The sequence below is a fragment of the Herpailurus yagouaroundi genome, unplaced genomic scaffold (assembly GCF_014898765.1).
Source record: "Herpailurus yagouaroundi ecotype Mexico unplaced genomic scaffold, PumYag 162, whole genome shotgun sequence".
Taxonomy (NCBI): domain Eukaryota; kingdom Metazoa; phylum Chordata; class Mammalia; order Carnivora; family Felidae; genus Herpailurus; species Herpailurus yagouaroundi.
The window spans coordinates 2,478,710-2,490,445 of NW_024412403.1; the positions used below are offsets into that span (position 1 = coordinate 2,478,710).

The 11,736-nt window shown below is 58.5% G+C and overlaps 1 protein-coding gene across 1 annotated transcript in view; it reads right to left on the bottom strand.

Moving 5' to 3' along the window:
* Positions 1–533: 533 nt before the first annotated feature.
* The window catches only part of AGPAT3 (1-acylglycerol-3-phosphate O-acyltransferase 3), a 35,202-nt gene continuing 23,999 nt past the window's right edge, over positions 534–11,736 (bottom strand). Inside the window, exons 6-10 of the mRNA XM_040483793.1 lie at positions 10,848–11,001; positions 10,173–10,275; positions 7,555–7,630; positions 2,562–2,760; positions 534–1,952 (exon numbers count right to left, since the gene is read on the bottom strand). Of these exons, the coding sequence (XP_040339727.1) occupies positions 1,864–1,952; positions 2,562–2,760; positions 7,555–7,630; positions 10,173–10,275; positions 10,848–11,001 (621 nt within the window). The 3' untranslated portion in view covers positions 534–1,863. The remainder of the gene's footprint in view (positions 1,953–2,561; positions 2,761–7,554; positions 7,631–10,172; positions 10,276–10,847; positions 11,002–11,736) is intronic.

Consider the following 11,736-nt stretch of genomic DNA (forward strand, 5'->3'; position numbering starts at 1 on the left):
CCATGGTGAGGTTTGCTTGCTCTCAAGGTCTGGGCACCAAATGCACGGGCTCATCTGTGTTAGATCAGAAGGGAATCACCGAGACTTAAGACCTATGCCCGCCCTCAGCCTCCATCGTACCCGGACCCCGCACGGCCCCTCCGGTGGCTCTGGGAGGAGGGTGCCCGGTACATAGTCATTTCAGGGGGAGAGAACTCCTCTGGCCAAGGAGAACCATGAATTACAAGGTACAAGACCTAAACCTGGGCCTTCTAGGGACCGCATGCACACAGGAGCGCCCTCCCAGCGTTCTCAAGATGCTTTAGGTGTTAGTGCGTTAGCACAGGACACAAACACGGAAGCCGGGAGCAGCATGCCACAGGAGAGCAGACTAACCCGCGGGGGGCCCCCCCTGCAGCGGGGGGAGGGCGGGGTGCTCTCACCCAGAACCCAGCAGCGTCCTCGTCCTAGAGACCGCGTGCTGTCCCCAGAGAGCCTCCCAGAATACACACTTAGGGCTGATGCAGAGGCACTTGTCCAATTTAGTCTATATCTTCTCCATGCCTCTTTCCTCCACCTTTTCTCCTAGAAAACCCAACCTGCCTCTATTCGGCACGCTGGCTCCAGTGCACCAGGGCTAACACCCGTTACTTTTCCTTCCTTTGCTAAAAAGAGGGGGGGAAGGAAAAAAAAGGCGAGGGGGGTGTGACTTGAAAACAGCACGCGGGAGGTTTAAGAAAGAAGTCTGATGCAAGCGAGTGGACAGCGGGATGCTTGAGCCGAGTCTGGGGAGAGGCCTGCTGGGGAGCCCCACGCCCAGGGCCGCAGCGAAGTCGGGACCCTGGCAGACACCCCCCAGCAGGGGGAGCTGAGGCGGGGCAGTGCTCCCGGGCTCCCAGGCGAAGCCTGCGCAAGGAGGTGCCCAGCCCCGCCCCGGGCACCCAGGCACCTGCTCAGGGAAGGGAGGGGGGGCCACCACCTCTACTTCTCAGGGAGACGACAGCCACGAACAGACCAACAGCAAAAATAGAACCCCTAGGAGCCGACGAGCTCCCAGGGAACAGTCTCCAACCGCCTCCAGAAGAGAGGAGGTCTGGTGGGGACGTTCTTTGAAACCAACATCCAAGAGGCCCGTGGGCTGCAGGGCAGCTGTCCCCGGGGCTGGCGGCAGGGGTGCGGCCCAGTAGAGGGGCTGAGGACTGAGCAGGGAAAAAGAGGGACAGAGGTCTCAGGGGGCGGATCACTTTAGAAACAGACGTAAAGTGCTTCCACACAGGCTCAGGGAGGAGCCAGGCAGCCGGGGTGGGGCGTCCCCACCGCCAGCTCAGGGGCACCTGCCCGGCCACCTGGCGCTCGGCCCGCCCCGGTCACCCGAGAACACCCGTATGTGAAGACAGGACGGGCAGGTGCTTTGTGGGCCTGGGGGCTGACATGTCCTCGTTCTCGGGAGGGCCGGGGAGGGTTGGCTGGGGTCAGGGGAGGAGGCGGGGGCAGGGGGAGTTCCCAAAATAACTGGTAAAAACCAAAAATGGATCTAAGTTTAAGAAGAGAAAGCGGCCGAAGGCTCCCTCTGGCAGGCAGAATTCTCGCGAGGTCGCGGTGGGGTGGGACCCGGCCCCCCGCAGCGGTGGGCCCGCACGCACGGCGCCCTCGGAGCCTGGCTCGTGGGACCCTGGGACCCCGCCCGGGGTGCCGCTGGCGTCTTCGTCCGCAGGCCTTCCGACGGCTTTGCTCTTGGCTCAAGGTTTATTGGTTGAGATTAGTCACCAGTTAATAAGAAAAATAGTTTCTAAGTGTCTTTTCCTCCGATCTGGGTGTGTGGTTCTGTTTTTGAGTTAACTGGACACCGCCGTCGGGTTACGTGTGCGCAACCACAGCCAGGAATCACTCCTTTTTCTTAAATTCTTGGTTTCCGTAGCTAGAGCCTTTTTCTATTTCAGTTACTCCTATTAGCCGGCGGACTCCAAAGGAAGCTTTGAAATAGGAAAGAGGCAAGGTTAGACCCATGGCTTGGCCGTCCCACGAGGGAACTCGCTGCTGGGCAGGGTCCCGAGGGGATGGCAGGCCAGCCCTCTCCCCTCCCCCGGCCCCTCCCACTGCCGGGCTCAGCCCGTGGGGGGGGGGGGGGGGGAGTGATGGCCTCCGCTCCTCCAGCGCCAGGAGGTGGGTGCGGGCCTGGTGGGGGCTGCACTGCCCTGTGAGGTGCCCAGGGGCAGACTGGGTGCCCGTCCCTCCGACAAGGACACCTGGGGAGTCCTGAGCGCCCACGATTCTGTTCGGGACAGTAATGACCATGTCCTCAGAGACCCTCAGACCATCAAGCCCCCCCAAGCCCCCCAAACCCGAACGCAGACAGAGTAGCTCAGGGACTCCCCACAGGCGCCTGCCCAGTTCAGCAAGGATGCCACAAGAGCACGTGGCCCCGGGACCTGGCTGTGGTCTCCACGACCCTGTGGCTTAGCGACAGAGCCCGCTCTCTGAGGCCAAAAGGGCTCCAGGCGCACCCAGCTCCCTGCGGAGCTCTGCGGCTGGCGCTCAGAAGATCCCCGACCCTGAGCTGTGCTATCATTCGCGTGCGTTACCTGCCCCCACAAACCCCAGGAACGTCAGGATCAGGAGGGGGGAACCACTCGCAAAGACGCCGAAGACACAGCTGAAAAGAGGAGACAGCAGGACCGTGGCCCAGAAGAGGAAATTCAGAAGCGTCCACGGCCTTCGGGCAGGTTTGAACTGCTCTCCTGGAAACACGCCCTTCTGGTTATACATCTCCTGCAACGCGTCCTGAAAGAGTCAACGACAGTGGCCGCTGTACTGACCGGTACTGACCACGGAAACGGACTCAGCCTAAAACAGTTCCGCGTAAAGAAAGCGGCGAGCCGTGAGCGCGCGGCAGATGCGGGACGGTGTGTCCTTCGCGGAGCCCCTCGGCTGCTTGTGTCAGAGCTCAAAGCCAGCCAGGCACAGGCAGTCACCTCCGCCTTGACCTCATCGCCTCCTGCTACCTTCTGAAGGCGGGGCGGGTGGGGCACGGCCTTGACCTGCCTGGAGCCCAGTCGTGCACCTGCCACAACGCATCCCCCTGCCCCCAGGTCTCCCAGGGGAGGGGCTCCTCCGGTCAGGGACATCCTTTCCTGCAGGCACCGGTCTGCTTCCCCGGGGGAGGGGGCGTGGCTCCTCTCAGGGCTGCTGGTCCCGCCCACTGCCCTGTCTAACCGGGAGGGCTCAGGTCCACCCCCTGTCAACACCCACCCGGGAGTGGTGGCAGGATCCTGCTTGCCGGGGTGGGGGAGGGGGAGGGAGGCGGCCAAGCCCACCCGCTGTCCTGAGGGAGGACCTGTACAAAAGCCCAGTGCTCACGCCCCCGCGGCACGTACACACCCGCTCCTCCCGGGCGGAGGCGCTCCGCACCATTCTGAACGGGGCTCCCCCGGCGGGAAGTGTGTGCCAGTGTGCACATGCACTCGGCATGTGGCCCTGGCCCGCATTTCAGGGGGAACGGCACTCACCCATGGCACACGGGAGCATTCAGACTCGGTCACATTGGGTCTGTCTCACTGAGACGAAATGCTGGGCCCGACCCGCCGAGGCGGCCTCTTGGAGCTGGCTCTCGGAGCTCGTGCCCTCTCCTCCCGACCCTCCCCTGCCCCGTCTGCTCCCTTCCTTGCAAACCTCTGCTCAACATGCTGGCGCTGGCGAGGATCCCAACCGCCAACGCCTGCAGACACCTGACCTCATCCCCCCGAAGCCTGGCGGTGGAGGGGCCCCGGGGCCACGGGCCCAGAGCGCACATTCTAGGAGGGCTCGAGTGGCCAGGAGGCAGGAGCGCTGGCCTCACGGTACCACTTCCTGACCGTGCAGCAGGCGCGCAGACGGCGTGAGGGCAGGAGGCCGGGAGGCCCAGGGACGGCTCCGCCTGGCACCCGCAGCCCCGTCTCCACATCTGCAGAATGGGGAAGCCGCGGGGCACGACCTCTGTACTCCGCCGGTGAGAGCGTGGTCCGTTCCTAGGTTATGACCGGAGGTAGCCGTGTAGGGTGTCAACGTCGCTCAGAGGCTGTTTGTGGCATCGGGATCCAAGTGCTGAGTCTGGTCGCTGCAGGGGGCCAGCCGGACCCTCTACTCACACGACCCAGGGGGCAAGGGGCCTCTCACGCTCAGCGTGAACTGGACGTCTCCTCGAAGCACGGCTTAGAAACATTTCACAAAGTGAGTGGGCTACGCCAGCGGTGACAGCACGAGTCCGTGTCTCCAAGAAACGCGCAGCACGGAGTGGGACACGACCTGACTGTCCGCAGAGGGGACAACAGGCCGTCACCCATGGCACAATGCCAGAAGGGGGCATTTAAGCAGAGTGAACTGGGGTGCCCAGCTGGCCCGGTCATTGGAGCGGGACTCCTGATCTTGGGGTCGTGAGTTTGAGCCCCACATCGGGGGTGGAATTTATTAAATTTAAAAAAAAATTTCTTTTCAAAGATCTTCTAAAAGAAAAGGAGTGAGGGGCGCCTGGGTGGCGCAGTTGGTTGAGCGTCCGACTTCAGCCAGGTCACGATCTCGCGGTCCGGGAGTTTGAGCCCCGCGTCAGGCTCTGGGCTGATGGCTCGGAGCCTGGAGCCTGTTTCCGATTCTGTGTCTCCCTCTCTCTCTGACCCTCCCCCGTTCATGCTCTGTCTCTCTCTGTCCCAAAAATAAAAAACCTTGAAAAAAAAAAAAAAAAAAAGGAAAGGAGTGAGTTAAATCTGCGTACGTCAACGCTGACAGACACAAAAACGATGGTGACCGGAGAAAGAAAAAACAGACAGCACGCGGTATGCGGTCCTTACTGTAAAATACATGTGACAGGAAGGACAGCCAGCCTACCGTATTAGTATATGTCTCGATACTCGAGAAAAAACATGGCAGATAATATAAAAATACCCCAAAAAGTTGCCGATGTCAAAACTTGTCGCTTGGTGCATTTGCACCAGGTGATCTGGGGAGGTACACCTGGGAGCCGGAGATGAGGCCCCCGCTCCGTCCCCTCCGGGGTCACCATGCTCCCCCCACACCGATCACACACACGCTCAACGGGCACGCGTGCGAGACGCGCTGGCAGCCTCCCATGAGGGGTGTCATACGTCCCCCACACACCGCGGCCGGCTATCTCCATACACCACATCCCCAAGGTGTAGCCGTGTTGATGGTCCGCAGTTCGTTCACGCGGATGGAATTTTAGCGAATGGAAGCGCACACACGGGGTCCCTATTTTCCAGTAACGCGCCACCAGGTCATGGCTCATCTCGCGCTGCGCAAATGCCGTTGCTCACAAATGTCTGTGGCAAGAGTTTCAAACTCTTTGATGCGGACCTAGATTCAGGGACGCGTTCCCCGCTTCCAGCTGGCGAGTGCCAGGTCTGCCTTTCCACCGACCCGAGACACACACGCCGTACGGATTCTGCACGTAGGCTGCGTTTCTCTTCGGCAGAGAGCTGTGTTCTTGGAAATCCCGCGTGCCGTCTAAGTTTTCAAATGTACGGGCATTAAGTGAGAGATGCTACTGTCACCATTGTCCTCTGCTCTCTGGTCAGCTCACCTTTCTGTCTCTACTGATGCAATCACGCTTCTAACTGGTCGGTCTTGCCCGGGGATTTCTAGATCATTAATATTTTCACAGGAAAAGCATGTGGTACAGCTGATTCACTCCTGTGGCTTTGCTTTCCATCGCAATGACATATGCTGTTTTTATTATTTTCTTTGTTCTATTTTGTGTGTGCTCTCTGTTTTTCTACGTGTATTCACGTATAACGTATGCACCTGCCAGAGTGTTGTGTGCGGTTGCTGTGAGGACAAAACGTGCATAAGACATTCAGAAGAGGTTGTGATACATAGTAAGACGTGTGTCTAACGTCAACGTGACAGTCATTCCCTCCCGGGGAATCGGTCTTTTCTCTCTGGTTGTTCTAAGAGCTCCTGGTTGTCTTGGGTGTTCTGCAATTTCAGTGATAATTGGGGAGTGGATATCTTTTCACTTACCCTGTTCCAGACTTGTGGCTCTTGAACCTGACGCGTGCTAGAAGCTTGACGGCGGTCTTCTGACCCCTGCTCCTCACCACTCCTGTCTCTTACCCACCAGCAGTTCTTTTCTGGACCTCTCACTTTGCCCTCCGTGTTTTCTGTACTTCCTTTTGTGTGTGCACTCCCTCCCGCTACCTTCCCAGGAATTTCTTCTCCATCTTCCACTTTACTAATTGTGTCTTCAGCTGTATCAAGTCTGCTGTTCAATCTATTAATTAAGATTTTACTGTCAACAGCTAGATTTTTCCTGCCTACAAATTCGACTCGGTTTTTCTTAAATCTGCCTTTTTTTCTGCAGATCCTTCCCTTTTCTTTTCAGTTCCTTCTTTCTGCCCCATCGCTTTGGACGCACTGACTTTAGTCTCTGACAGTTCCACTGGCTGCAGTTTTTGGAGAGTTTACCTCTTCGGTTCTTTGTGCGCCCTGCCCACGTGGTCTGGTTATGAGCTCCTCCCCGACAGAATTTTCCCCGTGGAGATCGTGAGCAGCTGAGGTTTGGAGGAACGTCCCTCCGGTCCTGCGTGGGCTTCTCTCAGGAACTCTAGTGATTTGCCAGAACCACTTGTGTTGATGTTTTGGTTCTATTCTCCTTGAGCTGTGTTGCTAGCATAGCCGTTCGAGGGCAGACGTGTGGTTACGTGTTATCAGGGAGCCCTTGTTCAGACCAAGAGGAGAAGGGGGAGCGTCAGAGCCATTTCCCTGCACTGGAAAGTAGGTTTCTTTCAGTTCACCGTGCGAGGGAAAACTCTCGGAGGGTCCTGAGGCCTGGATCTCAGGATCTCAGGGACCTGGCATGAGATCAAACCCTGATCTTCTGTTCCGGGTAGGCGTTAAAAATCAAGACTCCAGGTTAAGGGGACTCGCAAAACCCGCTGGTGGAGCGTGGCATTCCCGGGTCACAGGCTCGCCACCTGCTTTTCAGCTCAACCTCTTTTTTTGACCCTTAGAGATTTCCCAGATTTTCTTAAGAGCTCGTCAGTGCCTTTAAAAGGGTACTTGTTGAATGCAGAAAGGACTTTCTCATTCTCTACGCCTCCCACGATGCTGAAGATGAAGATCTAACGTCCTGCCCACATACGGAAACCAAGCTGGCAGGGCGTTCAGGGCAGGGCGTGCTACCGGGGAATGGAGAGGGAAGGACCGGGGTGGGGGGCATAAGGATAACCTCGTGTCACCTGTGGTGTGCGCGCGTGCGCGTGCGCGCACACACACACACACACACACACACACACCCCATATATATATATATGTGGAGGCTACAGATCGATACCTTCTTTTACACGAAAAAGGAAACAAATGTGACAGAACGTTAACCAGCCGCGGTTGTAGAGGCACCGTGTTATCCTTTACACTCGTCTCCAGCGTGTTGATTTCTCACAAGAAAATGGAAAGAATAAAGAAGGTAGAAGTGTTCGAGGACTGCAGACGCCCCGCCCCCGTCTCCGGAAGGTCCCACCTGCCCTGCGAGCCGCCCCTTCGAGACCTCTTCACGAGCCCCCGGGGAGGAAAGCTGAGTGCCGTTACCTTCTCCTGGTACAGTTTGTGGAGCCACTGAGCTGCTTCCTTTTCATCCAGCGGGATCTCTTCCAGAGGGAATCTCCTGTTTTGTTAAGATCGAGAGCAAAGTGGCTCACTGTTGCATGGCATCGCACAGAAAAGGGGACATAATCGTGGCACAGCTCGGTTATTCTCTGCCCCCTCCCCCCGCCTTTTCTGGTCACACCTCACTCTCAATTCCTAAAAACACACAAATGTCGAGGGCGTCCACCCGGGCACAGTGGAGCGCCTGGAGCCCCGCGGGGCTGCGGGGGCCCCGGAGGGAGGGCCAGGAGACCATTCACCTTCGAGGCAAAGCCAGCGACTCTCACGAGGGGTTCTCCTGGGCAGATCGTGTCCCGTTCCCACTGTGGAGGGCGGGCATTTGTGGGCTGCAGCAGGAGTTTGGGTCTTAATGGTTCGTTCTTTGGAAATAGAACCGAGAGTGGCTTCCACTAGGCCAAGAAAATTATGTATTTCACAAACGAAAGCTACGTGCTCCAAATACGAAAAGCGAGAGAGATTCAGGACTTCAATCTTCACTCACAGACAGCTGACTCCAGTGCAGACACGAACTTATTTACGAAAGTGATCAGCAGCCGCATTACCATTACCGGCCCTGGAGCCCGGGTGTCCAGCTGGGGAGGGGAACCGGGGCAAGGACGGGGACCCGCGGCAGCCGCAGCACCTGAGATCGCCAGCAGGGGGCGCCGGGGCCCACCCAGCAGGCCAGAGTAAGAGCGGCCCTGGGAGAATCTCTGGCTGAAGGCATCCCAACCCTGTGTCTAAGAAAATGGAGAACTTTGCTTCTGCGGATTAGACCTCCCGATCTTCCCCGTATTTGGAAGGAAACCAGCAAAGTTTTATAAGCACATGTGCTGTCAGACATGGGAGTGGCGCGGGGGCCACACGACACGCAGCCTCTGGGTGGCTCTGTGGACCCCCAAAGTTCTTGGGAACTGGTGTGCCACAGGTGAGGACACGAAGTTCAGAAGGGGGCTGTCTACAGAGGGATGGCTGCTAAGGGCTTAAAACTCACTCGACTGCCCTCCCTGGCTGTACATCCACATCCCAGAGTGGATGCCGCAGCCACGTTCTATCACAAGGTGGCCACGTGCAGTATGAAACGTATAAAATAAGGACTCAAAATGGTGCTGAAAATAAAGATAAAGACTGGCACCTATCTCCTGGCGTCGACTCAAGCCTCTTCAAGGCTTCTGCCCCAAGGGCCAGCACAGACACGGGGAGCTTGGGCCACCACCACCAAATGCCCCTGACCTTGCCCCCAGGACAACTTCACCGGGAGGGGACAGGAGGTGGGGTCAAAGGGGAAAGCCCCCTCGGGCCAGGAGAACTTTGGCTGGATTAGAAGCATGTTTTGCACTCGTCGGAATCCTGCTTTTATTCAAAATACCCCATGGCAAGTATCACAAAACAGGAAGTTGAAACCTTTAGAAGCTCTAAGCACATACCCATTATGAGATTAGTTAGGTAAAATATAACTCCATGCCTTCTGCAATAAAGGGCACGACGAACAGAGGAAGGAACGGGTCTCCTCCTGCTGGTGGGGGGGGGCGGGGGGCACCGTCCACTCGGAGAGGTAACCGGTGCGGCGGCCGTGGGCACCGGCCTGGGGCTGGACCACAGAGTTCCCCCAGCTCCTTCACCCGCCAGCTCAGACCCTGGTGGCCGAGGCGCACCCCTGACTCCCCGGGGACCGGCTAGGTGAGGGAGGACACAGAGCCCGCCACTGTTGGCACTGCCCTGGACCACGGCATGTGTTCTGGTCGGAGTCACGGCCAGGGTCAGGTCAGCCCCAGATCGGCCACGCAGTCCCTGGTGGTTCTCGAGGCCTAAGGGCAAGGATCCCGGGCTCTCTCCCCACCCCAGGATGCAACGAGGCCTTACACCTACTTCGAGCCAGTCTGCTGCAAACTTCAGAAGGAAAAAGCCTCCCGGCTTACTCTTCACATTCACAAAGTTACTCCTGGTGGGGAGACTAGGTGTCGTTGTTTCAAACGTGTACCTGCTCACGTTCTCCACACTCACCGGAGGGGGGCCTCTGACGAGGGCCAGCGTGACCGGCTAGACACCCAGCCGGTGCTGGTGGGTGTCAGACACAGGAGCTAAAGGCTCCACGGGACCCGCCCACACGCCGGGGAAGGTCCTGCCCTCCCGGGCATTTGAAGGGACGGAGGGACGGACAAGTCTCCCCAGGGATATTCGGACAGAAAGCGGAGCAGGAGGGCGCGCATGGAATCACACTTGAGCTGGCCTCACAGTCCCCACTAAGAGCATCGGCCCCTTGAGCTGGGACAGCTCACCCTTCTGTCGAGAACAAGCCTGGTCACTGTCCAAGCTGAACCTCACTCAGCCCCTTTTAAAAAGAAGGGGTTGCTGCTCCCCCTGAGCTTCCAGAACTTTCTGCCTTTACCCCCGCACCCACCCCTCCACCCTGCAGGAGGGGTGCTTGTGTCTGTCCCCACATCTGCAGTCCTGGGGAGAAGGCTGCCTCCACTGGGCGCAGGGAGGGCCCAGTGCCAGGGGCTGGGGAGGTGGGCGGGGGGCGGGGGTGGCTGCCACTGGCGGGGACCCTCCCAGCTCACCTCACGCACATGTCTGCCTCGTACTTCTTCCCGTAGAGGATCCCCAGCAAAGACGGGTTCTTGTTTCCGCGGAAATTCAGCGTGACGTCATACACGGCTGCGACTGTAGGGAGAGGTGGGGGTGAGCCCTGGGCCAGGGCCGCAGCACACCTGCACCTGCCCCTGCGCCCGCATCACTCCGCCCCCGCATCCCTCAGCGCCCACCCCTGCACCACAGCGTCGTGCCCACGCCGCACGGCACGCACGCGCAGCTCAGCACCCGCACAACCCCGAACCCGCCCCGCACAGTCCTGCGCCCCACCGCAGGCTCACCTTCCTGCCACGTGGGTACGCGGGTCGAGTGCAGTTACTGACCGTTCGTGTCCAAGTTTACTGTCTGGCTGCCTCCTACATGCTCTGCTCTTTGTCCCCTCTCTTTGATCTTGCCTCCGTTGGGATTAATCAGGAACACATACGGTTCCCCTCGTAAGGTTTCCGGTTACACGCTTTCTCATCGCTTTGCTGATTCCCCACTAACTAACGTTCCATCGTGTCAGAAAGGACACGACAGCCTCACACACGTTAGCCCCACCCACTTGCCTCTGCCTGTATCTCACATGTCATTTGCGTGGCTCGGGGCAGGTCACTCTCCCGTCCTGCTGCTCGCAGAGCCCAGGGCAGGTGGCGGCCGCTTACCTGTCCCCCGGAGGCACTGGACCGCCGTGGTGAAGCCCTTGGTTCGAGGCAGCAGGTGATACTTGAGGGCGGGCAGCCCCTTGGAGGCGGCCACCTCCATGCTGACGCGGTGCTTCTTCTCCGTGAAGCGCGTGCCCTCGCAGTACAGGAGGAACTAGGACACGAGCGAGAGCGGGGACGGAGGTTACCCCGGCGACAGGCCCCGGGGAACGTTCCCACCCACAAAGCGCGCGTCACCGAATCTGTCAAACTGACGGAACACTCTAGTGACCAGCACGTGGCATCGCTGAAAACGCCGCTCTGTTCAGGGCTGCGATCCACGCTCCAGCCACACAAAGTCCCTCACCCAACGGCTAACGGCATTTCTCTCGTTCTCAAAGAATGCAGAACGCAACTTCCCGGAAGCAGGAAGGTGTTCCTGCAGCCTTCCGCCCCCCTGAGCGGAAAACAGGCTTTCATCCCTTTGCCTTAACGTGAGGGTCAGAGATGCTGAGAGGGGAGCCGCTTCTCAAAGAACTACTCTGCCAGAGACCGGAAAGAAAGATTAGAAAGAGAAACGCCGTCTGGGCGCCTGGGGGCCCAGTTGGTCAAGCGTCCGACTCTCGTTCTCAGCTTAGGTCATGATCTCACGGTTCGGGAATTTCCGGCCCCACGTCGGGCTCTGTGCGGACAGTGCATGAGCCTACTTGGGATTCTCTCTCTCTCTCTCTCTCTCTCTCTCTCTGTGCCCTTCCCCTGCTCACACGCGTGCTCTCTCTCTCTCCCTGCCCCGCTCAGAGTACACGCGCACTCATACAGGTGCGCACAGGTGCTCTCTCTCTCAAAAACAAACTTAAAAAATAAAAAGAAAGACACCATCTTCAAACCGACTGATAGCTGTAATTTCAGA